The sequence below is a fragment of the Ambystoma mexicanum genome, chromosome 1p (assembly GCF_040938575.1).
Source record: "Ambystoma mexicanum isolate Mex_15411 chromosome 1p, UKY_AmexF1_1, whole genome shotgun sequence".
In the NCBI taxonomy this organism is placed as follows: domain Eukaryota; kingdom Metazoa; phylum Chordata; class Amphibia; order Caudata; family Ambystomatidae; genus Ambystoma; species Ambystoma mexicanum.
Genome location: NC_090921.1, coordinates 1346771390 through 1346798671, shown reverse-complemented (window position 1 = coordinate 1346798671; position 27282 = coordinate 1346771390). Strand labels below are relative to the sequence as shown.

The following is a 27282-nucleotide window of genomic DNA, read 5'->3' as shown; positions in this document are numbered from 1 at the left end:
ATATGTTTTCTGTAGCCGGGTACACTAAAAGTTCTCAGGTGTGGTATCAAAGAAAAAAGTGATCAAAAACATTATCTGCGCCAGAAAGTCAGAGATATCTCTTAGACCTCCCCAATCTCCACCAGTCTCCCTCTACATAGTGTTCACTATGAGGGCCCCATTCAGTTTCAGAGTTCACCTGCATTTCGGTGTTCAGCGTTTCAGAGAATCAGTCACTTCAGAGCTTACTTATCAATCTGTCAAACAGCCCAGCTTCAGGTGTTTTCCCCTCAGTCTCACAGTGGTTATTAATGTAGCTTCATTGGCTAATGATGAAGCACTTCTTCCCTGATATCATCCTTCTAGGTCTGATAACCTATGAGGCTAAAGAGAATCTCCTTCCAGCTTCTCCACGTACCGGCCTATGTCACCTTCAGTAGTGAGAGCATCGGGTGAGACCAGAGAGGCATGAGATTGTGACTTGATGTAAATTGGCTTGACAGGGCAAGTTTTCTGCATGACATTAATCATTTTTTTGTCCACCGTACATAGAGATGCCCTTGCCGAGACGTGTTTTGACCCGTAGGTCCTTATCAAGGCAAACCTCACAATAATTTCCAAACAAGAGAATAATACAATTCTTGTTTGGAAATTATTGTGATATGTTTATTTCTGGGGATGGAATGTGATTTGGTTTGCTCTGGCAATATGTGTCACTGGTCATTATATTTGATAATAGATTGTATTCAAGAAAAATTAAGCCCAAGGTTTGTCTTGATAAGGACCTACGGGTCGAAACACGTGTCGGCAAGGGCATCTCTATGTACTGTGAACAATTAAATGATTTATGACATGAATACACTACAATCTCATTGACTGATTACTAATTGCATCCAAATAGAATACTGGATGTATATATAAAGAGTAGATTGTGAACCTATTGGGAAAAGCACATAATTTTCTGACATTTAATACTTGTTAACTTTGTTTTGGGTTTGGGGCTATCCTGAGTACCCCAGAATTTGCAGTTTTCCATTCTTTGTAATATTAACTAGGGAAACACTTATCCATGGAACACCACCCACCCAAGCACCCCTACTGGCTTGGATAAGCCCCACATCCAATACTAGACTCAAACAGTAGTGTGTGGGAATGGCCATGGAGACTAGCATGGCCACGAGCGGTGAATGGGTGGGTAAACAACCAAACAAAACCTGCAGGCTGTGAGGCTTCCTAACATCTCTTATCTTTCCTATCTTCACTTCCTATGACAATAGATTTTGCTTGTTATCACCACCTAATAGCCAAAACAAAACTAGGGCCAATGTTACTGACAGCACTTTGCTTTGCGATTAGTTGGGTATCTTTCCTCAGGCAATGTAAGTGCTGGTAATCTCTTGGTGCGGTATCTCTGGCTACTTCCAACCACTGACTGTTAACACTCACTCAGGTCTTTACAAGGTGACAGGTAGCCCTTTCTGCGTTCTAGTGATTCTATAGCCAGTCTTGTGCTCTTGAAGCAAGGAGGGCTACAAACCCACTCGGGATACTGCTGTGCCGCATCTGAAGTGAATAACTGCTGCTGCAGTTGGCAATTACTTTGGTAGTAAACACAGGCATTGAGGTCTGTCTGCTACTGGTGTGCTTAGTGTACTCTGCTCCTGCCACTGCGTTGGGTCTGCCCAACAACTGGGCTGAAATTCTTTCCTACAAGCAGTTGTATTATTGTGGGCTTGTTACTTGGCTAGGAAGAGATTAGTGCTTCACAGGTGGTGGTATGAGTCTTGTGCACACAGATACCGGGTAGTGCTTTGCTGCGAGAAGAGTTGTTGAAGAGTGCAGATACTAGCAGATCTCGCACAGTACTCCTTTAGGGTTGGGCATCTTCTGTGCTTCAGAACTCGTTACCGATACAAACCTGAGGGTTATATGCCGACTGAGCTTACAGTTAATGCTAGGGGGAACAGAATCTCATGGAATCCCAAACTTGTCAATCGAGTTAATGATATTCTTGCATCATGTTTGAAAAATACCTCGGGCACTCGCCAAAATTGCACCCCCCAAATAACAAAAAACCCAGAACTGTCGCCACAAACCGTGGTTCAACAGTTCCCACCTCTCTATCAAGCAGGAAGCCAGGCGCCTAGAGCCCATGCCCCTCAAACAAGACCTCTCATACACTGCCACAACAAGTATAAAACAGCTACATGCAATACCACAGCCACCCATTACTTCCAATAACTCCAATCCGCCACCAATGGAACACAGAAGCGATTCAGCGTTGTCGAGTTCCTCTCTGAATCACCATCCCCACTTATATCTACTGTTATGCAGTTCCCTCATTAACTACTTCAACTTCAAAATATACATCAGTACAGCCCCCACCCCTTAGCTCTCCCACTCACACACCCCACTCCCAAACATACCAGCACATGGGACACCTTCTACCACATCAACACTCCCACTGTCAAAACAAGGATGATGCATGCCCACCCCAAGCTGCATTCAATTGCATCACCAACGTAGCTCCCCACTGGCTCAACAAAATCAACTGTCTCTCACATGACACAATCCCCACTGAACTGGAAACTGGACAAATCTCAACCCCCCTCAACAACCATCTCTCAAGCCCACGCTCCATGAAAAGTACTGCCCCATTACTATCCTACCATATCTCCCCAGAATCATGGAACACTTTGTAATTACCCAACTGCAACAGCACATCATGACAAACAATCTAGTCATCCCCTTCCAATCTGGCTTTCGGCCTGGACACAGCACTGAGACTGCTACTCTTCACATCCACAATGACCTCCACAGCATCACAAAGGACACTGTGGGATATTTTGACCCACTCAGATGTGCCTCACTACATCACTTTACTGCATTGGGGCAATAAACAGCCCAAAATGGCCGCGCCGACTTCTGTGCGTGCCAAGATCTTTAAAACTGTGTTTGTGTCACAACCAGAAAATTGCTGCACACCCTGCCACAGACATTTCAGGGGGGGGTTAGGGGGGGGGGGTGAAAACAGAGTCCTCACTGCAGAAGTATGTTAGTGGGCTCCGCAACAATTCACATGGAACAAAGTGAATGAAGCAGCCGCATTATGCTGAAAAACCCCAAAATGCATTTTAAATTGACACTTTCCAAATCTTAAAAAGTGCTGCTTGGCGCTGAATCCATTCATTTCTCATAAACCACTATGATCAAAAAGGGCCCTGCAATACCCAGGATTCTTCATTGTGGCTCAGAGGAACCGGGCCTCATTGAATGACCACTCTTGGCAACAGTATTCTTTGAAAAGCAAACCAGGGACTGTGTTTCCATTTTCCACTGGAAACGCGGCTAAAACTTTGCAACAAGTATCAAGAATCCGTTGTGCAGAGAGACTCTAAACAAATGTCTCATACATGTATCCATGCTGCAAAACAATTCTAGCACTCAACACAAGAACTATAAGCTGCACAAAGTGTATATTTGCTGAGATGAAAGTGGAATATAAAGGAATAGTAAAATGGACTTTTTCCTGACTGAAGGGGAAAATCACCTATTTTAAAAGTACATTGTTGTGCCAAGGCTTAATTACTTAAGAAATGTAAAAGGATTTGTAATGGCAAAGACACACTTATAAACTGTTTTAATTCTATATGTTTAAAGTTAAGATTAAAAGTATAACTCAAAGCTCAACCCAGTCTGAATGGCAAACTATATTTAAAAGAAATAAAAAACTTGCTCTGTCAGTGCTAACCCTGAGAAAGGGTGACACTTCAAACTGCTGGCACAGGAAAGGCTAATTGCTGGCTGGAGGCTTGGAATCCCCAGTACAATGGGGCCTTTCAAGTCACATTAGACATTGTCTTTGCCCCAGGCAAAGACAATAGCAGGCTAAGACACTCACCCTTCCAGTGGGAGGGGCAGGAAGCTTCACTCTCAAGGAAGAGGATCCCAACCCTGCTTCAAAGTATTTGACACTTGCTTATAGTTGAAAGAAAGGAAAACAAAAACCTGCTCAAGTGACAATGGACTTCCTTTTGGTTTTAAAATGCCTATTTTTCAATTGAACTTCAAGACATTTAACTTTGCCCAGAGGCGGTGTGTTCGGGAGAATTCTCTGTTTAGGCTGAATTTCCTACCCTAGTGAGTCCCCCAGCAGCTTTGGTGGATTTTTGGGGTTTATTTTTTTCTCCTGCCAAGAGTGAGACTCTTTTACCCTCACTCTTGGGCATGATTTGAGAGTGCTTCTTTGAATCTAGATGTGTTTAATGGGCTATGGGGTCTTTTACTCCATAGGGTTTCATGTGTTTTTGTGAGGTGTGTTACACAGCACTCTCAGTGCAGTGACACAGGGGTGTCATAGTGACCCCCCAGTATAGACTCCATACCCTGGGACTGACTACTGTCTCCCAGGGCATGTAAAGTCACCATTGACTTTACTAGTCTTAAATTCTGAACAGAACCAGTACAAACCATCATATTGTGGACGGACTGGCTGGGGCAATTCGATTGCCCCAGGGTCTGTTAGTCGAGGGGGCACGTCTCCGTCCCCCCTGATCGAGTTTTGGCTGGTGGCAGTGGATACTACTTTTTATATTCGACCGCAAATATTTTCCTATGGGATTTCCCATTGTTTTAGGCTACTATCTTTATTTAATTATTTACGGTAGCCTCGAACATACCGCCGGTTTATTTAATTAATATTAATTCTCCGGTTGGTATTTTTTGCCAAAACTTGATTCTAAAATGGCGTTTGTGTTCTCTTCTGTGACTCCAACCCAAGTCGAGCCCTTTGTTCCACTTTTTGGCGGGCTTCTCCACAGAAGCCCTCCAAAGTGGTGCCACTATGTCTGGGGTACTTAGGAGGGGTGAAGGGGAATTTAGGCACCCCGGACTGAGTTGCCTAGGCAACTCAAGTCGCACTCCGTCCTGATTGGCCCAAGTGGTGAGCCGGCCGGCTCACCACTTAGCATGTTTGAGTGACAGCTAGGCTGAGTGATTGGGGGTTTGCTGCATAAAAGCAGGGCTTTGGGGACTGGAACTTCAGAAGTCGCCACAGGACCTAAGAATCCGACGAGGGAGAAGCTGAGCCGACCTGCCACGACACCACGACCGGTGGAGCCCTGTTGGACCGTCTCACCACTTTTTCCCAACGACACAGGAGATCTCCCGCCGGAGAGTCTTCTTCCTTTAACGGGTGGGGATAACCAGTTTCACCATCTTTTCGCTTTCCCGACGTATCTCGTGGCCGCCTTGCCCGTGCCAAGCACCCTGGCAACCGGGATACCATGTTTTACCACGACCGCGAGACAAAGGGACCACCTTTAACCGGAAAACTCCGCGACTGGTTTCTGCCCTGGTAGTGCAACGACCTTCATCTTTCCTCCAAGTCGAGATCTTCTCTTCCCCTGGACGATGACGCAACTTGCACCCACTACCAGGAACAACTGCCACCGCTGGAGGATCCTTCCCACTTAAGGTACCGTGTCCCGCCTGGCTTCCCTTGCAACCGACTGTACGGGGTAGATTTAGCCCCCCGGCTTTCGAACCTGGGTTAGCCTGGGACACCCTGGCTAAACTTTTCTAAGCCTCTCTAAACTCTTTTCTGAACCCTCTGCAAGACTTTCTAAGCCTAGTGTAACTGTGTGATCTTAGGCGCATTTGTGCTCTGCTCTCTCTAAGAGTGGGCCGGGCTTTGGACTTCGGCTCACCAGTGACTTTCTGCTCTCTGCCTTGCTAACAGAGTTCTTGAATCATAGAGTGGTGTACCTCTTCATATTCTGTCTTTTTCGCCCCCTTTTTCACAAACTTATTAGAGTGCGATCTAGTTAAGCGCTCACCTCTGTATGAAAATAAGTGGTGTTTTACTGTGATTTTCTAATAGGGAAAAAGGGGTGTATATATCATAATAGTAACTGTGTTTAGAATATTTTACAATAAGAGTGCTGGAGTGTTTCAACTGTGTGTTTTTAAATAAATAATTTTATACTTTGATACCAAAGCTCTGGTCAGTGTTTGTTTGTATTAATGTATCTCAGTGCCTATTGAGTATACTTTGCATACTGCCTAACTCTTCTTGAGGGAGGTCTGACTGCTCAGCCACAGCTACCAGGTAAATCTGGGTGGTACAGACTGCTACCAAGTGGGTTTACTACCAACACCTGTAGTCTTAAATCTTTTGCAGTGGTCCCTAAGGGAACTGCACAGGTTTCTGCCTAACACGGTGTAATCCACTTTTTGAATATGTGTGCAGTGTAAGGGGAATGTGTGGTGTGAGGATGTGTATTTCATCTCAGAGGGTGTGCATGCAATGTGTGTTTGATGTGAGCGTGTGTGTGCACATGTTGTGAAGTTGTTTGTGAGGGATTGTGCGTGCAGTGTGCATTTGCTCCGTGAAGACGAGTGTTGGTGTGTTCGCACGCTTGTGCACCCATGTATTATGTGAGCGTTGTGACACGTCGAGTGCGAGTTTTCAGTGGGTGTGTGTGTGGGGGGTTGGGGGGTGGCGTGTTTGTGGGTGGGGTGTATGTGGGGGGGTGCGGGGTGGGGTGTGTGTTGGGAGTGGGGTGTGTTGGGAGTGGTGTGTGTGTGTGTGGTGTGTGTGTGTGGTGTGTCCATGTATTTCAGAAGATGCCCATCCAGTTCATTTTTTGTTGTTGTATTTTGTGACTTGTAGTTTTGTCCATCAAGTGTCCTATACTACAAGTCCTAAAATGCACAGTAAAAAGGAAATCTGAACGTCATCTTACAAATAACAAGGGACGTGTGGCATATAACAATATATATAAGACATGTAACTTGGCTATATTCATGATTTCTCCAGCACCTCCATTTGTTTGGGTTGAATGGCAGTAGGGGGATCTGTAAGTTATGGAAGGAGGAGGTACGTGGTGTAGAATCAGAGGAGGGGGAACAAAAGTAAAATATTTTTTTTTCAGCTGGGAAAAGTGAGAATAAGGGGCTGGAGAGGAGTGATGTCTACTTGCCCCCGCCGTTTCCAAAGTCTAAAAGTAGTGCAATATATGAAGGGTATAATGGGACCGTGTGGCATGCCCCTCCCTTGAGCTGCAAAAAAAGTCTTGTTTGTACTGGCTTATGTCCAATGAAGACATCCAACTATTATTAACCCATTGGTAGTGCAGCTAAAAAGACCTACTTTAAATCATGAAGTGATTGGTTGAACGTTTCCATGAAGGAGGCCACATGGATCAAAGGCCTGCCGGTTAGACTACATAGTCAAGAATGGAGAGTGTTCACCAAAATATACTGTTTTAAATCAAAATGTTTTTTAAAAGTCTTGGTCCCTGTTAAGCCAGAGTTCAAGGATCAGCATTCAACCACTTTGCAACAATGGCTTAGTGCTTCAAGGTGCATACATTTCATACTTAACCTACAATTGAATTTCTCCAATTGCAAAAGGCTAAGTATGAAATTTGTGAGAATTCAAACGTTAATGTCATTGTAGCATAATGGTTAAGTGCTGCGTCTCAAACTCCTGCAGGCCAGGGTTCTCAAAGGCAGTGTTCAGCATAAATGTGTTTTTATATGAAGCAAGTGCTTGCGGTCTGGTGGGTAAGCATCTGCACTGGGAACATGACAACCTGAGTAAAATCCTGGTCTCCAAATACATGAGCAAGTTTACCAACCTCAAAAAAAATAAACAAGGGGTTGCATCCCACATGTGCCCTTTACTGGTGGCCCTGAAAAGCAGCCACAATCAGGGGAAAATAACTGCACCAGTGTCCAGGATTGCAAACACTCAGGATTGAAAACTCTCTTGACACATCATGGGCACATGACTTGCCCTCATCATTTCTCCTCATCGCCCCCATGTCTGGCTTTCAACAATACTCTGCTTTATAAAGCGAACCTGAAAAGTACACATACCATAGTGTCACTCAAATATATAGACCCTTATAAAACTATGTTAGGTAAAAGTGTACAATTGTGGCATTATCCCCCCCCCCCCAACTTCACTGTCAGACTACACATATAAGAATGCAATTGAGCAAAAGGCAAAAGAATTGTCTCTGAGTGCAGACCTTTCAAGGACTAACAGTAGCACGGTTTAAAATAAATAAATAATTCAGATGTCCATTCGGTCGCCCATCCATGCAGTAACTTGGACTGACCCTGCTTTGCTTCAAAGCGGGGCTGACCCTGCTTAGCTTCAAAGCAAGGAAAGGGCCGGCCCATCACTCTAAGTGGTCTTGTAAGTTTGACTCATTTATCTGGCAACATGGCCTGAGGAAGCTGGCCCTTTCCTCACCATGAAGCTAAGCAGAGTCTGTCCTGGATACTGCATGGATGGGAGACCTAGAAGGCAACTGAATAACTGGTTCAAGTGATTTTTTACCCCCGAGGTCACTTTAGCTGTAAAAATATAATAAAAGAAAAAAAGAAAATGTAATCGCGGGTACTGAACTACACAAAGCTGAGGTTATCCGTAGTCCTTTGTAGCCTTGAATATAGCCGCGGATATCGGAAAAACAGCCAAAGGAAAATGCGTTCCTGCCCCCCAGCACCTCACGAAGTGTCCCCCTCATCTGTGCCAGCTCCCTCCACTCCCCAGATTGCCTACTCACCTCTCCTGCCCTCTCCCTTTCACCCCAGAACACACGCTGCTTCTGTAACGCAGTTTACGTTCAGATGCCAGCTATTCGCGGCGCATAGCCGAGGCTACAAAAAGCTTTGTGCTGCAAACTTGGTCCCTGGTCCCCGCTCCAAATCCCAAATTTCACTCAGTGCCCTCTAGCCCTTCCCCCACCTCTACCCTGATGGTATTTGTATGTCTTTTTACCTGCAAATAGCTTTTTTACTGTGTTTCATTTTCCCATAACCTCGCCTATAGCCGGAAATTTCTCTCGCATCGAGAGAAAAACAAGATGGCGGTCGTTTCATTTCTGAAAACCATGATCCTGCAATGCACCATGGCAGATAAATCTATTTTATTGGGGTCAGGGGGCACCCCCTTCTCATTCAAATATTTAAATATCTACTGCACAGAATAACCCCAAACTAAGCAAAGCACTCTTTTGAACGCTTCGTGCCCAAGTTGTTTCAGACCTGGTCCAAATCCTTCCAGCGGTTTGGGAAAAATTGACCTTTTTTGTCTATGGGAAAAAGGAATGGGAAGTGGGAAGTAGGGGCCGCAGTTTGAGATTTTTTTTTTTACGCTTAACTTTCTTATTTTTTAATTAATCTTTACAAAACTTTGCAGTCTGAAGCGGGGTGGGGCGGTCCAGAGACTTAATCACTTTCAAAATTTCAGTTAAATCCTTTAATCAAATCAAAATTAAATGATGATCTAAACTTTGGGTCATTTCAAATGAAAAATTCAATAACTGGGAGGTTTGTGTTCTACTTACACAATGCAGTGAATAGCATCTTTCAGTTGCACCTTCTGCATGCACTCCCTCCAGTCTGAAACAGCAGAGTGAATATACAAGCTGGGGAGAGAAAGAAGAGGAGGAAGAAGAGTGAATTTCCAGTTTTACTCACAGCTTGAACAATCATTATTATTAATACACTCAGTAGGAAATGGCCCAATGGCTAAAAGTTGTATCTTTAATTCAGACTCACAAAGACTCTGACAGAACAAACTATATCAGGCCATACTGAGCTTTCAGACAAATTCCAAAGCAGTACCTAAAACAGGTAAGATCAGGGCGTTAAGCAACATACCCCATTCCAGAAAAATGTCAGTAGTGCCTTTGCATCTTCCACTTCTCTTAAAAACATAGTATGTGATGAAAGCAGGGAAGACCAAGGCTTTGCTAATAACCTTTTCAACAAAATGCAACAAAGTAAGCAACGTGTACGTTGTGTGACAAGGTCTCCTGCTTTAGGCTGGAGCCCAGCAGGAATTAACCCATGGCCCAGTATGCCAGGAGCCAGTGAATTCTGGGCACAGGAGCGGCATGGGGAGGATCCTCTGGTTATGACTGGGTCCCCAGTACCTGGCAGGGGACAGTCACATGGCATCATCACACACCAGTACCAAGGAACCACCACCCCAGGTAAGGCACACACCTTCTCTTGCCAGACCTAAATATACAACAACGAAATGGGAGATTTACCCTTTAATAGAAGCAGCGTACTTGTGCCGGAAGAAAGTAGTGTAGACCTGGATACAGTTACCAGCTCATCCAGCACTTCAGAAGGGACCCGCAATAAAAATCTGCGGTCCTGCAAACACAATTGTTGAAACCCTTGTACCCCACTTGATCGAATCTTAGATCAGGGAAACATTGTACCCATTATTTTGCTTGCCCAGCATGTCAAATGATTTAGAGGAGTTCGAAAACTTTCCTGGGGGTTTTCCAGCTTTCAATTCACAAGCCGGAAATACCACAGCCGCCAATACAGTGCAGGCAGCCATAGTGAGGGTCTGAGAAGCATGTGTACAATTTAAGATGGCAGACAGGCAAGATAGAGGCTTGGTCCAACCCCTGAGGCTAGATCATCAGCCTCAGGTGCACTCAAAGAACCTAGCCACTCACAGTCGGTACTCAATGAACTCTTGCTGGTGCAGAGCCAGGGGGCGGAGGGAATAGAGGGCAAATATACCCACCCAGCTCTAATTAATGAGGGTGGTTTGTTAGAGTAGGTTGTGCCAGGCGGTTGGAGGAGTTTGGAGCACATTACATGTACCTTGGAGAAGTGAAAGTTGTTGAAGACAAGAGGAACAGAAAGAGTCCTCAGGAGGTTGAAGATTAGAGGGGAAGTAACATCAGGCGGAAACAGTGAAGGAGTTGAAGTAGTTTTACTAGGAGGCAGTGGCAAGAGACAGCAAGAAGTGGCAACATTCAGAGGAGAATAAATGTAGGAAGTGGTTGCAATGGGAGGCCCTGGTGAGCAGCAAGAGATAGGGTTAACATCACTAGTGGTATAACCTAGGAGATGGTTATGACAGCTGGAGGAGGTGGTGAGGAAGGCAGTAAGAGCAGGAAGGTCCCTGTAGGCCAAGTTGGCCAAAGCAGGGCCAGAAGAAAGGACAATCAAAACAGTGATAGGTAGGTTGCAATCAGTTCAGAGAGATGAAGGGTAAGGTGGATCAGAGCACAAACCTTAAGTTGGGGAAAGGACTAGGGTCCAGTGAGTGGTGGTGGTGGAATCCTGGTTGGAACCAGGGAATCGTGGTTCCAGCTAAAATCTGAGCTATACCTCAGGTTGCTGGAAAAGCTTAGTCCTTTAGGACTACCCACGGGATGGGAGAACTTGGCACCCCTGGGTGAGAGACATTGCTTTGTGATGGTGAGACGTTCCAGTTTCCCAATTTTGACCTTTGTATTGAGCCTTTGCCAGTCTACACCTAAAACCCTTATCTTCTGAGTTCAGTCATTTTGGGCATCCCATGAGGACTCCTTTAAAATGACTATCTTTCTTTTTCTTGGGTATGAGACCTAGCAGACATACCTCGGGGATAAATGAACAGGTCCTCCCTGTGACCATCTCCAATGTTATCACTGTACCACACAATGTGCGCACATAGTTTATGTCCAGGCGCTTGATAAGTTTTCTTGTTTTAACTCTTTGTGGGGGAAAACTCTCCTTTTAGTGTAGATCAAGATCATGTAAAAGGGGCGGGAGGCAATATTGCGAATGTATTAGCCACTTATTTCTAACACGAGGTATGCATATTTATATTAATTTGTAATACCATCACCCATGCATAATAACATTAATTGGTTATATTGAGATTTAAGTAACCTAACACTCCACGTTTTTCTATTTCTTTTAATCTATTATTCTACCTAGAAATAACGTACTAACATTACAAATTCAAGAAATACATGGCATGAGATGTTTATTTTCTCTTATGATAGTTTAAGTACTGGATTTGAAACATTGCTTTTTCTAAAATCTAAACATTGCTTCTTTCTCCCTTCTTTAGGCTATTCCCTCATTTATTGTTAGAACCACCTCAAGAAATACACATGAAAGAAATCTGTTTGATTATATTTCACAACTGTAACTGGTTAACTCCATGTGTTTGGGAGCAATTGTGAAAGTAAATTCAGTGTAATATTGAAGACTATATTTGATAGTGAGACTGAAACAATTTGTATTCTCTATTTCAGCGGTAGATAAACGGCAGGGCACAAAACATGTTGCATATCCTTTGAATACTTTCATTTTTGAGACTGTATCAGGAAATATTGTTATCTGATGCTAATAAAAACTTCATTAAAAGTTCTTGGAAAACACCAATATTAATGAGCTCTGACATGGTCATGAAATTCTGGTGTAACCTAAACGTTAAAACCCTTTCCAACGAACACACCACCGCTTCCCAAAAATTAGCACTCGTAGAAAAAGAAAAAGGGAGGCATCTTTGCTTTTGCATTTTGTCTGCACACGTTCAGAACAACCTAAAGGCTGCTCTCCCACCACACCATCTTCCCCCTATGCTCCCCGCTAACCCTCCCTCTCAACCGCTTTACCACATTCACAATTCTTTTGGTGGCGGTGCAAACTCTGCCGCTGCTCCAGCCTCCCGGGCCACCATGGAAGTGGAAGGGGGGTTCTGCATGGAGCCCCACCTTCCATCTCTATGGCGGCCATCTTAGGTAAGAATTTTCTATGAATGAACGGGACATGACAGCACCCCGGGTTTCTGGATTGAAAACCTGGAGTGCTAATAGCAAAACCACTCTATTCAGATGGCCGGATCAAGTTGTAACAGCGCCGGGGCATATCATTAAGGCCCTCACAGCACTCAGTCTTGTAACTTTGGCCCTGGCTGTTCCCACCCAATCCGGCCCTCCAGATCGGGTGCTATTGCTTAATTATAGAACAATGCCTTCTATCTTCCAAATAATTCACAACAAGAGTCTGCACGATAATATGCATATCTTCACAAATTTAAGAAATGAGAAATGGTTCCCGGTTTATAATAAAAAACATATAGACAAACTCTGGGGAAAGTGTAAGCCTGTCTGAATGGAAGCAGAATTATGACACTAGTATGATGTGCCAATTGTGGGCCCGGTGGACCCACTTGAAAAACTATTTCAAACTTGGGCAATGTAACAAAAGCAGAAACCCTATAATATGTATTGTACTTTATGAGACGCGTGCAACAATCATACCTCTTTGGGTAACTTATCAGAGGAAAATACATCATCCCATCAGCCTAGAGTGTGATGTACCTGCCTTCCTGGGTCCCGAGCCACACAGTGGCCAAACTGCCCCTTTCCCGCTCATGTGACTTCCCTTCTGGGGTCTGATCAGCTGTTGTCGCATTCCTCATCTCTGCGTCATCCATGCTGCCCTGTCTGTAACCTGTGGATAACAATAAAGTGAGAAACAGCAAGTCAAAAAGTTAGGGAAGATGATAATAATTTAGCATTTATATAATTCTACGAACCCTCAGGCATATGAGCTCTGCTTATTATTACCCATGGTGTGTGGTGCTCAATTATTGACCTTGGAAGGATGAAAGGCCGAATTTGGCCCTGCCGGGATTTGAATCTGTGTGGTCAGGCTCTGCAAGGATGTCAAAGTTTGCGCCCTACTCGTCGTGCTATCTGACCGGCAAGATAGGACAATGGTTATGGGATATGGATGTGTCAAATATTACTTACCTGTATATATCTGTGTCTTGAATCAGTTTATAATCACATGATTCTCATAGGCCACCACCTAATGGTTGGCTCAGAGTGTTATATTTTTTCAGATTTTAAAAATGGGGCCTTGACGGGGGCATTGTCGTCACACAATCCCCATCCTCTGTGTACAGAGACCCATGATACTTCACATGTCAACATCCTCAGGTGTACTGTTTTTCAGACATGGCACATGTATGTAATGCTTGATCGGAGCAGCGTTTTGTAGAGTCTTCGCTCCCATGTGGGGAGGATATGCAGGCGCATGTGATTCTAAACCTATATAGGTCACAGAAAGAGGATTACTGGGTAAGTATTTTTTGTTTTCAAAAGCTTGTGAATCTACTGTGATTCAAACGTGTTGCACTAGATAGCAGTACCAGATGAAGTTGGTGGGTGAGCTGAAAGAACAGTAGAGAACACATGCTCTAGAACTGCCTGTTCCCACTGGGAATCTGCTCTTGCTTGTGTATCTACAGAATGTTGTGTAAACGTGTGCACTGAAAGTCATGTTGCTTCCTTACAAATTTCATCAAATGTTGCATTTGCAATGAACACCAATATTGCCCAAGTACTGCCTCTGGAACATGCTCTAAGGGTGAATGGAAGAGGGTTATCTGCTAAGGTGTAGCCGAACTACATATACCCAACAACTCATTTTGCGATGATGGATTTAGTCACTGGCTAACCTTCCGTTCCTGTTGCAGAGTAAACAAAGGATTGGCTTGTTTTCCACAGCTCTTTGGTTCTACTAATGTAGAACATTAGTGCTCTCCTAACATCGAGTGTGCACAGTGCTTTCTCCCCCACTGTGTTGTGGATTGCAGAAGAAAGCTGGTAATTCAAGTGATTGGTTGAAATGGAATTTGGAAATGTACTTTGGAGAACATCATTGATGTGTTCTGAACCACTTTATGCGTGTGTATAGTGATGAGGATTTAGAAACAGAGAGCCTAAAACTTGCTTATCCTTCTGACAGAGGTGAATGCAATAAGGAAGGCCACTTAGTAGATTAGCACATTAAAAGAGGCTTTTTGCATTGGCTCCAAAGGAGGGCCCATTAATCTTTGAAGGACCGTGTTCAGATCTCAGCCAGTTGGGGCTGCGCGACTGGTGGATAAATGACTTTCATGCCTTCCATACGCCTTAACTACAGGCACTTTCTACCAGGACAGTGTTGTGAGGTGGTGTATGCAGCTAGTGCTGACAAGTGAGCATTGAGAGATTGCGGACCAATCTTTAATCAAGGAGAAAAACAAGTAGGTAGGTAACAATCTGCTGGTGTGCAGTCAATAGGATTGATACGTTTCTTTGCAACCCACATTTCGTTTGAAGTCACTTTGACTTGTTAAAGTACTGGGTTTTCTTGTCTCTTGCAAAATGTCAATAGATCATGGCAGCAGGTGTAAATGAGCAACGTATATGGCTTCAGGAGCCAAGCTGCCAAGTTCATGGTGTGTGGACTTGGATGTATTATTTAATGCTGCTGTTGCGTCAGTAGGTTGTGAACTGGCCGAAGTGTCATCGATGGACACATGACATGCTCAGGAGGTGTGGGTAACACAGCTATCTCGCCTACATTGGTACAATGAGAATGATGGTTAGATTTTCCCGAAGAATCTTGTGTACTACTTTGTGAAATATCGGGGTCAGGGGGAAAGCATCTGCAAATATCCCTGACCATTTCATCCATAGTTTGTTGCCTAGGGACTCCTGTTGCGAGTAGTTGGGTGCAAAGGCTGTGGATTTTTTGCTTTCTCCATTGTTGCAAAGAGGTCTGCTGCTGGATGGCCTCTAGTGAAAATCTGTTTTAGTATGCTTGTGCCGAGTTCCCACTCGTGTTCTTGTACCAGAACTCTGGAATCCCTATTGATGCAGTAGAACCTTGTGAAGGTATGAGTCGACCTCCACTTAGCAGCCCTGCAAATATCCAGCAGTGGAACACCAGACAGGAACACCATAGTAGCAGCCACGGCTCTGGTGGAATGAGTCTCATCTGGAAATTGAAGTCTTGGAGAGGGTTTTCCCATGGCCCCAAGGCGCAAATGTCACAAACAGCTGGGAAGTTGTGCAAAAAGCTTTAGTGCATGCGACATAGAACTTCAAAGCATGTGCTATGTCCAGCAAATGCAAAGCCCGTTCTGCAGGAGAGGCAGGACTAGAGAAGATGGGCAGAACTAAAGGCTTGTTTAAATGAAAGTTTTTTGGAATCTTTGCCTTTGGCATGAAAGATGCATGAGTACAAAGCACCACCTTGGGCTGATGGAAAGACAAATAAGGTGGTTTGCCAGAGAGCCTGTAACTCTCCCACAAGCCTGGCCAAAGTGATAGCTACCAGAAAAGCAGTCTTCCAAGACAAAAACTTTAGAGGCACCCTGTGAAGAGGTTCAAAAAGAGGACTAATCAATTTGGACAGGACGACGTTGAGCTCCCATGCAGGGACTGAAACCTTCACAGGCGGGAACGCTCTGAACAAACCAGTTAGGAATTCTTTAACAAGTCTTTGAGACCATAAGAAAGGCCTGCCAGGAGTCAGTGTATCGGGGCAGTTAGGTGCACCTCAGCCTCTTCAATACCGGAGCAGGAGCTCCTCTGCACTGCCGCTGTGTGCTGCAGGAGCAGTACACCCATCCACGAAGAGCCGAGCTGATTAGATAAGCTCTAGGCAGAATCTGAGACTGCCTCAGTGAGCATCTGATCCGCACTCTGCCCACTACTAATTTCGGATTTTGCTACACCCCAATGTGCTCGTCCCTCCCCACGAAGCAATTCCTGCTATTCGTCTGATTCGGATATCATCGGCTATTGCTCTGCACATGAGGCATCCTGCCTCAAGATGGCCGCTGCCACGAACACCATGCCTGACCTCGTCCCAATGCAAGCCTGCCCTTCGCTGCTACTGATTGGCTGCCCGGCAATATTTACATCTGCATCCAATCGCCGGAAAGTGATCGCCGGCCTACGAAGTAAGGCCTAGGAAAGAAGGCCACTTCCTAACTGAGCTGATCGAGCGCAGCCGGCGTTAGGCAAGGACACTATGCCATATTTCCCATTGCATATACCTCTACCCCTGGACACCAATTACCTCCAACAGGTGAGTTCTGCCTCACAGGAAAATCCCAGCAACCGTAACTGATCATATTATGTACTTCTAATCTTCACCACCAGAAACACATGCCCAATAACGTTACCTCCCATACAAGCCAACTTTGTTCGTCCATTATCAGTCTACACTGTTCCCTAACGTGGTCACTCACTCCGACCAAACACTGCAACCCTTAATTACAAATGACTCTTACCGTGATTTTACGGCCCCAATCCTTCCACTGCATATTGTTCGCTCTATCTGTATGCGCATGTCTATCGGTAGGATTGCTATGTTTTTGTGATTTCCTGCCACAATGCAATTCTGTTAGCTTGTGACCCTTTCGCCTTAGCCTGTACACCAGCCTATGTCCACCTCCTATCTACCTAATTTGTACTAATCTAGCTTGTGGGAGCACACAGCTGATTGATCTACTTTGCCTACCATATTATGACAGGCTACCAGACGCTGAACGCAGCCACTTACCTATATTTTGTTCAGATTGCATGTTACTTAGAATTGCTGACAGAAGGCACTTATCTACCTGATGCCCCACACTAAATGCTTTTGTCCAGCACTGTGCCGCACCATTCACCTGTCCACCCTGTTCTAGCGTATTACCCGGCATTGCATGCATATTACGTGCCCAATTTCGTACTGCTGTGTTCCGCTTTTTGCCAAATTAGCCTAACGCCTAGCCACTGTACTGCTCCACGTGCCCAGTCCTACATTCCCTACCCTATCCTATCCTGAGTCAAGGACTATTGCACCATACCACCCGACTTGCGTGCCCTAGCCCCCTCACCCCTACTGCACCTGCACCATCCTTGCATACGCCTGCCCTCAGACCGCTGTGGCTCACATAGGCCCACCTACCGCCCAAACACTATGTATCTACCAGCTATCTACACAATCCTAAGGATAATCCTCCACCTCACAAGTTTCCCCTGCCCACTCTCCACCAAAACTCTACCTAACACTCTGACACCTACTCAGAATATCGTGCTAAACCAGCCCACCATGACCAACCCGTGTTACCCTACCACCAGAAATCTTAGACTAGGCGCCAGGCTCCCCAAGATATACGAACCACCCTCCCGTTCCCTTCCCTAGAGAACCCAACTCCAGAACCATTAAACTCCAAACACCCACCATGAGACCTACTAAGATTCCCAACAATGTTCACAGCAACAACCTGCGCACAATTCCACCCGACCACACCCCCATCCACCCCATCCCCACTACCATGGCCCCCAAGTCTATTATACCAAATATCAGAGGCACCCTCATAAATGCCCGATCAATTGTAGCCCATCCTACGGAGATAGCAAACCTCATTCACTCTAATAAACTGGACTTCCTGGCCATACCGGAATCCTGGCTCCACACAGCTGCAGGCCCCGCCCTCACTCTAGCTGTCCCTGATGACTTTACAATCCTCAAAGCGGATAGAACTGAATCTCATGGCAGAGGCCTTGCCATCATTCCCAAATCTGATCTTCACCTAAGACTCACCCCTATCAATAAACTTAACTCCTGCAAATCCCTCACAATTAAAATGCCCATCGCCAATGCCCAAACACTCACCATCCATCTACTCTACAGACCCTCTGGCCCCCAGGATCATTAGAAGAAGACCTTACAATCATCCTCGCCGATAAGCTAAAAAACACAACCCAAAGCATCCTCCTAGGTGAATTTAACCTTGGGTTCAAAGACCCTAAAGACCAACATGCCACACTCATAGCCCACACCTTGGTTGAACTAGTGTTCAATCCAAAAAATCACCTGTCCAACACATAATAAAGGTAGGACCCTTGACTGGGTGGCAGACCATAAATGTTCTGTCTCCATCACTGACATATCCCCCCCAGACATGGTCAGACCATCATCTCATCACCTTCTACCTGAGGCCGTTACACCTACCACCCACATCAACCCCCTAGCCCCATCCATACCCACCAGAAACAAAAAAAAAAAAAAAAAAAATCACAGCTGAAAAGCTTGTACCACTCATCCTCCCCACCCTTTACTATCTCGCTGACCCTACTGACCCCTTCACCTTAGTCGACGAATACAATAAAATAATGACGTACAGCAGTCGACTCTATTGCACCACTGAAAACTAGGAGAAGCAAACCTAAAAAACACTTGAACACATGGTTCACGCCTCACCTTAAATCTCTCCGACTCGAGAAACGTAAAGTGAACAAATATGGAAACATTCACCAACAAAACCAACCTCATCAAAATATACACCATATATAAGAGATAAATAATTCTGGCCAAACAAGACTCATACAACCAAAGAATACCCCAATCCAACTCCAATATAAAAGAACTGTTTACCATCCTTAAAGAATTGGAAACACCTATCCCAATCCCTGATACCTGCGTTAAAGACAAACCCTGGTGTACAAGTGTACAAAACGCAATAATAAAGTGGCCACCTTACAATATAAGATAGTTAAAAAAAAAGAAAATCTACCCAGCACCACTACCAACCCCCCCTCCACATCTAAGCCATCCCCCAAACCTATCCACCATTTCAGCTTCTCCAAAGTTAATACCCTTGAGGTTGAAAAAGTTATTCTCACCCTGAAACCATCCAACTGCCAGGGTGATCCCTGCCCCGCACAGATTATAAAAGACGCAGCCAGAGATCTTTCACCCTTCATCACCAAACTCATTAATTCCTCCTTCTCCAAAAGTATCATTCCCAACAATCTCAGAGAGTCCTGGGTTCTCCCACTACTCAAAAAACAAACCCTAAACCCCCTCCATACCCACCAACTACAGACCCATCACCACCGTCCCAGTCTTATTCAAAATTGTAGACAAGGTAGCATACCTTCAAATACAGCAATACCTGGAACAAAAGCACTTCGTAGGAGTCTGCCAGTCCAGCTTTAGACCCCAACATGGAACAGAGACAGCCCTGATCGATCTCAAGGCACAAATTGATACTCTGAGACAATGGCAAAATTGCTTTGCTCCTTTCTCCTTGACCTATCAGCGGCGTTTGATTTAGTAGATCATACCATTCTCTGCACCCACATAAACACCGCAGCCCACTTCTCACAAGAAGCTATAAGTTAGATACAATCATTTCTTAGCAATAGGACTATGCGCCTCTTCTCCACATCCGCAGCGGCCAACCCTATCTCAATCACTTGTGGCGTGCCTCAGGGATCCTGTGTCTCCCCCACTCTGTACAATATCTTCACAAAGCCCCTTTTTGATGATCTCGATGGTCTGGGTATCACCTACACTAACTATGCAGATGATACCCAGATCCTCATACCGCTGATGGGAGATTATGACAAGGATTTGGCGAACAGGGTGTACCTCATCATCCAGGCATGGATGGCATCGCATGGTCTATGCCTGAATGATGACAAGACTGAGCTCATCATCCTTGGCACAACCCCCAACATAAACTAACTAGGACCCAAATACTCAAGCTTAACCATTGACGGACACATCGAGGTAGCCAAGGAAGTAAAAAATCTATGTTTTTACCTAGATTCCATCCTCTCCTTCAAAAAACAGGTCAGCTCCATGGCCTCTTCCACAGCCTACACGTGCAAACTAATCAGAGCAGCTAAACCCTTCCTCTCCCCTAACAGCTGTATGACCCTTGCCAGAGCCCTTATTCTATCAAAGTTAGACTACTGTAATGCCCTCTACCGTAGGAGCCAATAAATCCATCACAAATAAAATTCAGATCCTACAAAATAACGCGCTCAGATCGGCATTGAGCGTTCCAAAAAAAGAGCACATCTCTGACCTTAGAAGAGCTCATAATTGGCTATCGACCAAAGACAAAATTGCTCTAAAAGTAGCTTCACTTACACACAAATGCCTCAATAACGACGCTCCACGTTACCTCACTGACAGATTCACCAGATACTCATCCAAACGCCTCACCAGAACCTCTAACTCCAATACCCTCATATTGCCTAGATACAAACGCTCCAAACCCAGAGGCACCAGCTTTCAGGTGAAAGCTGCACAACACTGGAACTCCCTCCCTCCTACATTAAGAGCTACCCAAACATACCCACACTTCAGGCGCAACTACATCCTGTGGATCAAGGAAAATGACCTCTAACACACCACTCCTACAATGTCGCACTCCAGATTACCCCGGCCCACATGGACATAATCTAATCCTGATGACACGCGACATATTGACACACTATCCAGCTATCCTACACCCCTGTACATATGACTTGCATTCTTTGGATATACTATATGCATCAACTTGATATATGCTATCCTGCACCCTGTACATATGACCTGCATTCTTTGTATATACTATATGTATCAACTGTACATATGTCCCTCTACACTTCCTTCTTATGTATATCCCTTTTGTATACTACTGTACAGCAATGTAACCAAGCTGAGAATTTCCTTAATGCCTTTCTGCGCCCTGATACCCTCGAGTCTGGCGCGCACTATAAATATTAAAACAAACAAACCTTGAAGGATGCGTGAGCAAGACCGGCCTTTGCAAGGGAGAGCAGGTATGGCAGGTAAGCGTTTCCATTTCTGCTTACAGCACACAAGGGTAGATGGCACGCTAGCTTTACCCAGAATACCTTTACATTCTGCAGGCAATGTATAATGGCCAACTCTACATGTGCAGGAGCCAAGTCGCCAGGCTCAAGGACGCTGGGTTGTGATGGAGATCAGCCCCTCTGTCTTTGGAGAGCAGATCTGGAAGAGAAGGCAGCTAGGTGCCACAGACAGGTGCAGAAGGTCTGAGTACCAGATCTAACAGGACCATGCCAGAGCAATGAGTATGATCTTGCAAAGGGTCTGTTTGAGTGCCCTTATCACTCACAGAATCAGGGGCACTGGACGACATGCGTAGAGAAATCGGCCCTCCTAGGGGAACGAGAAGGCAACTCCTTGGTTGCGGGGACGTGCTGGAAAACTTGGAGCACTTTGCGTTTTCTGCCGTGGGGAAGACGTGGATTCGAGGCCGTCCCTACCTGGAGAAAAGAAGAAGAACTTGAGTCTGATTAAGCTCCCACTAGTGAGAGGATCATAGTTTACTGCTGAGTGAATCTGCAATAGTATTGTGAATGCCTGCCAGATGGAATGGAATGAGAAACAACTTGTGAGCTATTGCCCATTTCCATATAGCTTGCGGTTCCTTGGGTAGCATGGGAGAACGGGTCCCCCCCCCCCTGTTTCCTGATGTAGAACATGGTGGTCACGTTGTCTGTGAAGATGCGGACCACCTTGCCGTGGAGTTGGGGCATGAATGACTTGAGAGCCCAGAACAATACCTGCAGCACCAAGACGTTGATGTGCAACTTCTTCTCCTCAGGCTGTCATAAGCCTCGGGCATGAAATTGACCCGTTTGTGCTCCCCACCCTTCCAGCAGAGGGGCGTTGGTGACCGTGGCCCAATGCACTGGAAGGCGAAAAGGAGCGTCTTGAATGAGATGTTGACGAGCGGACCACCACTGCAGGGCCTTTCTGAACACTGGAATGAGGGTGATCTTGTCGTTCCAGGAGCCTGACATTTGTTGCCACCTGGCATCTAGGAACTGTAGGAGGGGTCTCATATGCGGGCTGCATTGAGGCACTGGAGAGATGCATGAAGACATTATCCCTAGCAGAAGATTGATGGAGTGGACGGTCACTCGAAAAGTTGAGAGCTATTGCACTGTGCCCAAGAGGGCCTCAACATTCTCCTCTCAGGGAGAAGACGGACACGTCAGTGTGTTTAGACATGAACCTAGAAAGAGTGTTCTGCAATGGCACCACACATGATTTTCATGGACGTCAGTTCACCAAAATGCGAGGGGTAGTGGAAGTGACCTCACACGACCCTTGACTTCTGATGACATCACAGGAAGTGATATAATTTGACCCCACCCCGAAGTGCCATCATAGGAAGCGAAGGAACACAACTTTTCACCTCTAGACAAAACAGGAAGTGCCATCACATAGCATTGTTCCTTAGTACAGTACAAAAAATATTGTTACAATATCATTGTAATGTGATATACATTTCATACAAGAATGGAACACGATGTATCGTTAATATCAGTGTGTATATGCCCATATTACCAAATTACTGTGAATGCAAGCAGACGTCCAAGGCTATATGATAATGATGTGTTATTTTATAGCACTTGCTCTTAAGCGCTTTATATAGAACAAATATACATGCAATATCACCTAACCTGTGTTGGTACTCATTTATCAACATCAGTAGGATGAAAGGCTGAGTTGGCCTTGCCAGGATTCGAACCTGCAGATATCACACACACATAGCAGCAGCGAGCACTCCACCTACTGAGCTATCTTACCGACTGTAGTAAAATTTGCAATTACATGTCTGAATGTTCTCAAAGTCAGAAAGCAAACTACACTCTAGTGGATGCCATTAAACTGGTAACTGAGATTTAACAGTAGGCCAGTTCATCAGCAGATCTGGTACAAAGTTGGCCACATGCCAAGCCTTCACAGATCAACTTTTCAAGCTTCAGAGAATGGTAAAATACATACCATTGACCGGGTTCATAACTGGGTATTAAAGAATTTAGAGTAGTGCAGGGAAAGCAGCGCACTCACACGGCATCCCGTACTATGGGCACCTGCTACCTCTTACATGCAAACAAACATCCTGAACAGCATGCCATGGAGATAGGAAAGATAGGCACATTACAAAAAAGCATTAATTATGGCACAATGAAACTAAGGCAAATTAACAAGGGGGGTCCTGGGAGTCCCTTTGCCAGACATTAGTCCTGGTTATGAGAGACCTACCCACAGTCTTTAGCTCACTATCTTTCACAGAGAAGAAATATCCCAAACATATCAGTCTTTGTCCTGCCCTGGGGCAGTCCAGCACTACTAGTATGCTGTGCAACAAATTGGAGACCAAGGCCGAACTGTGGTCCAAGTTGTTCTGGATAGCAGTAATAAATCCTTCCACTTACAGCATCCTGGAATGCATCATGGCGATGAATGTAGTTTGATCTTTCAGTTGATCTCCTATATTCTCATACATTTGTATGAAAGGCTCCATGGTGACTGCTAGAGCAGCAATGATATTAGTGTCAATGTCCTTTCAAGGAGGAAAGCTGTTTGCAGGTGGAACTGGATCAAGGTCTACTGGTATCATAGGCCCAGTGGCGGTGGAGTGGTCCACCACACACGGGGCCACTATGTTTGTTTTGTTATGGACCGATGAGGTCCTACGTCTTTTGTTAGATCCATTCAGGCTCTGTCTAATGCTAGAGGTTGCGACACATCTACAATTTTCTTGCTATGTTAGGTTTACAAGTTGCGGCACAAGGCAGTTGTTCGACTCTGTGGGCCCCTGATTCGGTATACCTAGATCAACTGCCCAAGCTTGCAGGGATTCTTTAGTCAGGTTGGAGAGTTTCCATGCCATGTAACTCAAAGCACTGAGTTTCTCCCTTTGTTCTCTCCCACCTCAAACATATCGTCAGGGTGTGTCGATTCAGGTGCCTCTGGGTGTGCGATGGCACTGATGTTAATATCTGCAGAGGTTGAACTCAGCATTGAAACAATGCCAATCAAGTAGGGCACAATCCGATATCTCTTCTTGGATTCGCAATTTTCCGCAATCTTGACTGGGTTGAGTGCTGCTCAGTGAAGGTTTCCTGTAGAAGAAGCATTGATGAGCTAGCAGACTCACTGACATTAAACCCCTCGGTTTCCAGGATTGGAGGATTGTTTGGTTGGATTTTTCATTGATACACCCATTGCCTGCCCCCCTATTGTCGGCAGATTTTTTCAGCTGTTTAAGAGACTTATGTTGACGCTACAGGGTCTTCAGCATGAGTAGTCTTTCAGGGTGGTCCGAGGGCTCTGGGCGAGCGCTCTCATCCAGACCTGAACCCAGATCAGGATTTTCAATGGATCCGTTTGTGGAGTTGAAAAAGTATTCTGTGGATGGGTATTTTAGTGAGGACACGTCTTTCCCCTGGAGGGAGGAGTTTTCACCAGCTCCCGCCTTGTCTTGAACTATATTCTGCATGGATGCAACTTCTGAGCCGGGGAGTGGAGCTATCAGCCTGGCGAGGGGGTTCCCCAATAACCACCAATGTAGAGCCCAGAGTGTCTCCTGCTGGTGGAGATTGCTCAGCTCTGCCCATTGTATTGGCTGTGCGCTCCTCAATGTTCGAAACACCTGGCTCAAAGTAGGTTATCAATAAATGCTGCTGTGCTTGTTCCAATGGTTAATCTAATGTCGAACGGGCACAGCGATTGAGAGGCCGGAGCCTGATCGTCCTTGCGGGGCTGACTAGTCAAGTTAGAGGGCGCACCCAGTTACTTACGGTTCGCATGAATGCTGATGTGTGCACTGTCTTCGCCTCTTTGATTCCGAGTGGTTCTGGGGTTTCATCAACTTTGTCCCGCGAGTGACCTATGTTCTCATCCATGGCCAACGGTCCTTGCATATGTTGCTCCCATCACCTCCAGACACAAACTGCAGAGACTGCCTAAACTCTGAACGCTCCGAGTTGCAGAGTGCTTTTTCAATGAATGCTCCTCCTCCAACTGGCATGGTGAACAGACTGCTTCAGTGCTTACTGCAGAGACTGCCCAAACTCTGCCAAAATTCTTCGCAAATACTCAGCTGAGGAAAACCTGGGTTAGACTCTTACGGGAACACCTACATGTGCCACCAGCACCAGATCCAACCACGCGGGTGCACTGAAAAAGCTGGTACCTTTTTCAGGGAGAAGCAGGTTGATGGCCTCTACTCCATCTTCCTCGACCGCTCCTGTCACCACACAGACTACTCCTGTGGGGCAGAGGATTCCAGGGGCCACCTCGCAGGCTATACAGAACACTGTTGACTCTTGCTTTCGAGGGTCACAATACTATGTTTGTACTGGGACGCACCAATCTGCAGGGGAGCACAGTTTCGTAGTGCTTTCGAGGCCACGGTCAAGGAGCACAAGAAACACTGCCCCATCACCTTAAATGGAAGGCCCACCCAACATCTTCCTCTGTCCACCGGCCCCATCCGTCTCTGTGGTTGGTGCCCCTTCCCTCCCCAACTTACCTTGCTTCTTCTGAAAAAAGCACAAAAAAATACAAAATCACAAAAAAATAAAAAAAACTGTTCCTTTAGGAGCCACCTTTCACAGTTAAGAAATGGAACTGAGAACAAAAAAAAATAAAATCACAGGCCACTTTGCAGCCTGCATAGTCTGTGGACACCTGGAAAATTATAGGCGTGGGGTGGGAGAATTAAAATCCTTTTAATTGTTTTTGTTCAAAAATGGTGGCTCTTAAAAGAACCTTTTTTTCTGTTTTTGTCTTTTATATTTTTTTACATTTTTCATTTTATACATAACAAATATTCTACTGAACTTAATTTGTTGTAACTTTCACAAAAAGTGCTTCTAATTCTTTTTCTGTTTTTCCTGTGTTAACTTCAAGTACTTAAGAATACTTGAGTCCATATTCATTATGTTCCCAAAAACTTCTTCAATGTATTTTGAACGTTTTCAAGAAAAATCTAGATTGCCCACATCAGGGAGATGCTCGCCATTTCTTCGAAAAATGTTGACAATATCAAATTTAATATTTTCATTATGGAAAGATGTCATCCCAACATCCCGCAAAAAAGCACATGCAACTTTATTCACACATTGTATCTTGCTTTCAAAATTTGTGGACAAAATAAATTCAAACTCATCCACATGTGTATCTGAGCTATCCGTGAAAAAATAATTTTTGAATGTGGAAACCGTTTCATCAACTTTCCAAATGTATTATTCATTGTAAATTGTAATGAAATTCCGGTAACATAGCCCACACTCTTGCCTCCACAGTGAACTACAATGATGTCGGGATGCTTCAAGTTAACAATAATTCTCACAAAACGGGAGGAATTCCGCCCACTTCAGTCCTGCAACTCCATACCATGAAACTTGAAATTCATCAAATCCAAGATTGTCTGACAATCCACAGTGCTCAGAATACACCTTCACCCAATGGATCCAAGAGTCTCTCACAATCCAGACAGGCTGCTTCCTCAAAGTCATAATCATAGCCATCTTCACTGCACACAACAAAGATAACTCTTTGTTTTCCTACACACACCACACCACAACCAGGAAACCTGAATGGCTGATCCCCCGATGTCTGCATACATCCATGACTGTCTACAGTCTCTGCAGTCCCTTTTCCATGGCAGGAATCCTCAAAAGACACAGATGCAGCGCTTGCGGTGTCCGTGGACACCGTAGCACAGGGCAGCCCTTCTACCCTTTCCTCTTTCATATTTGTAACACTTCCTTATTAGCTGCTTTCAAACAGTCACACATGCATCCACCAATCACATCCAAAAACTCTATATGAAACCTTGTCATCTCAGTTCAACACTTCCGATGTACTCAAACCCTCACAGTACAGGTCTCCTATTACTCACAACCACCTACACGAAAACCTACTGTAAATTCTCCAAGATTTCTATTTGCAGATTCAACAACATCTGCATCTAACAAGACATAGTACAGGTATGTGTATATTTTGTTAAATATTCTTTTCAACTCTTTTACAAATGAATATGTACAGGGTTCCTGCCACTTACACTGT

At 45.0% G+C, this 27282-nt stretch overlaps 1 protein-coding gene across 1 annotated transcript in view; it reads right to left on the bottom strand.

The window, feature by feature from the left end:
- Positions 1-27282, bottom strand: part of LOC138454181 (C-Jun-amino-terminal kinase-interacting protein 4-like) — a 993589-nt gene that overhangs the window by 171510 nt on the left and 794797 nt on the right. The window contains exons 19-20 of the mRNA XM_069607022.1: positions 13131-13263; positions 9345-9425 (exon numbers count right to left, since the gene is read on the bottom strand). Coding sequence (XP_069463123.1) covers positions 9345-9425; positions 13131-13263 — 214 coding nt within the window. The remainder of the gene's footprint in view (positions 1-9344; positions 9426-13130; positions 13264-27282) is intronic.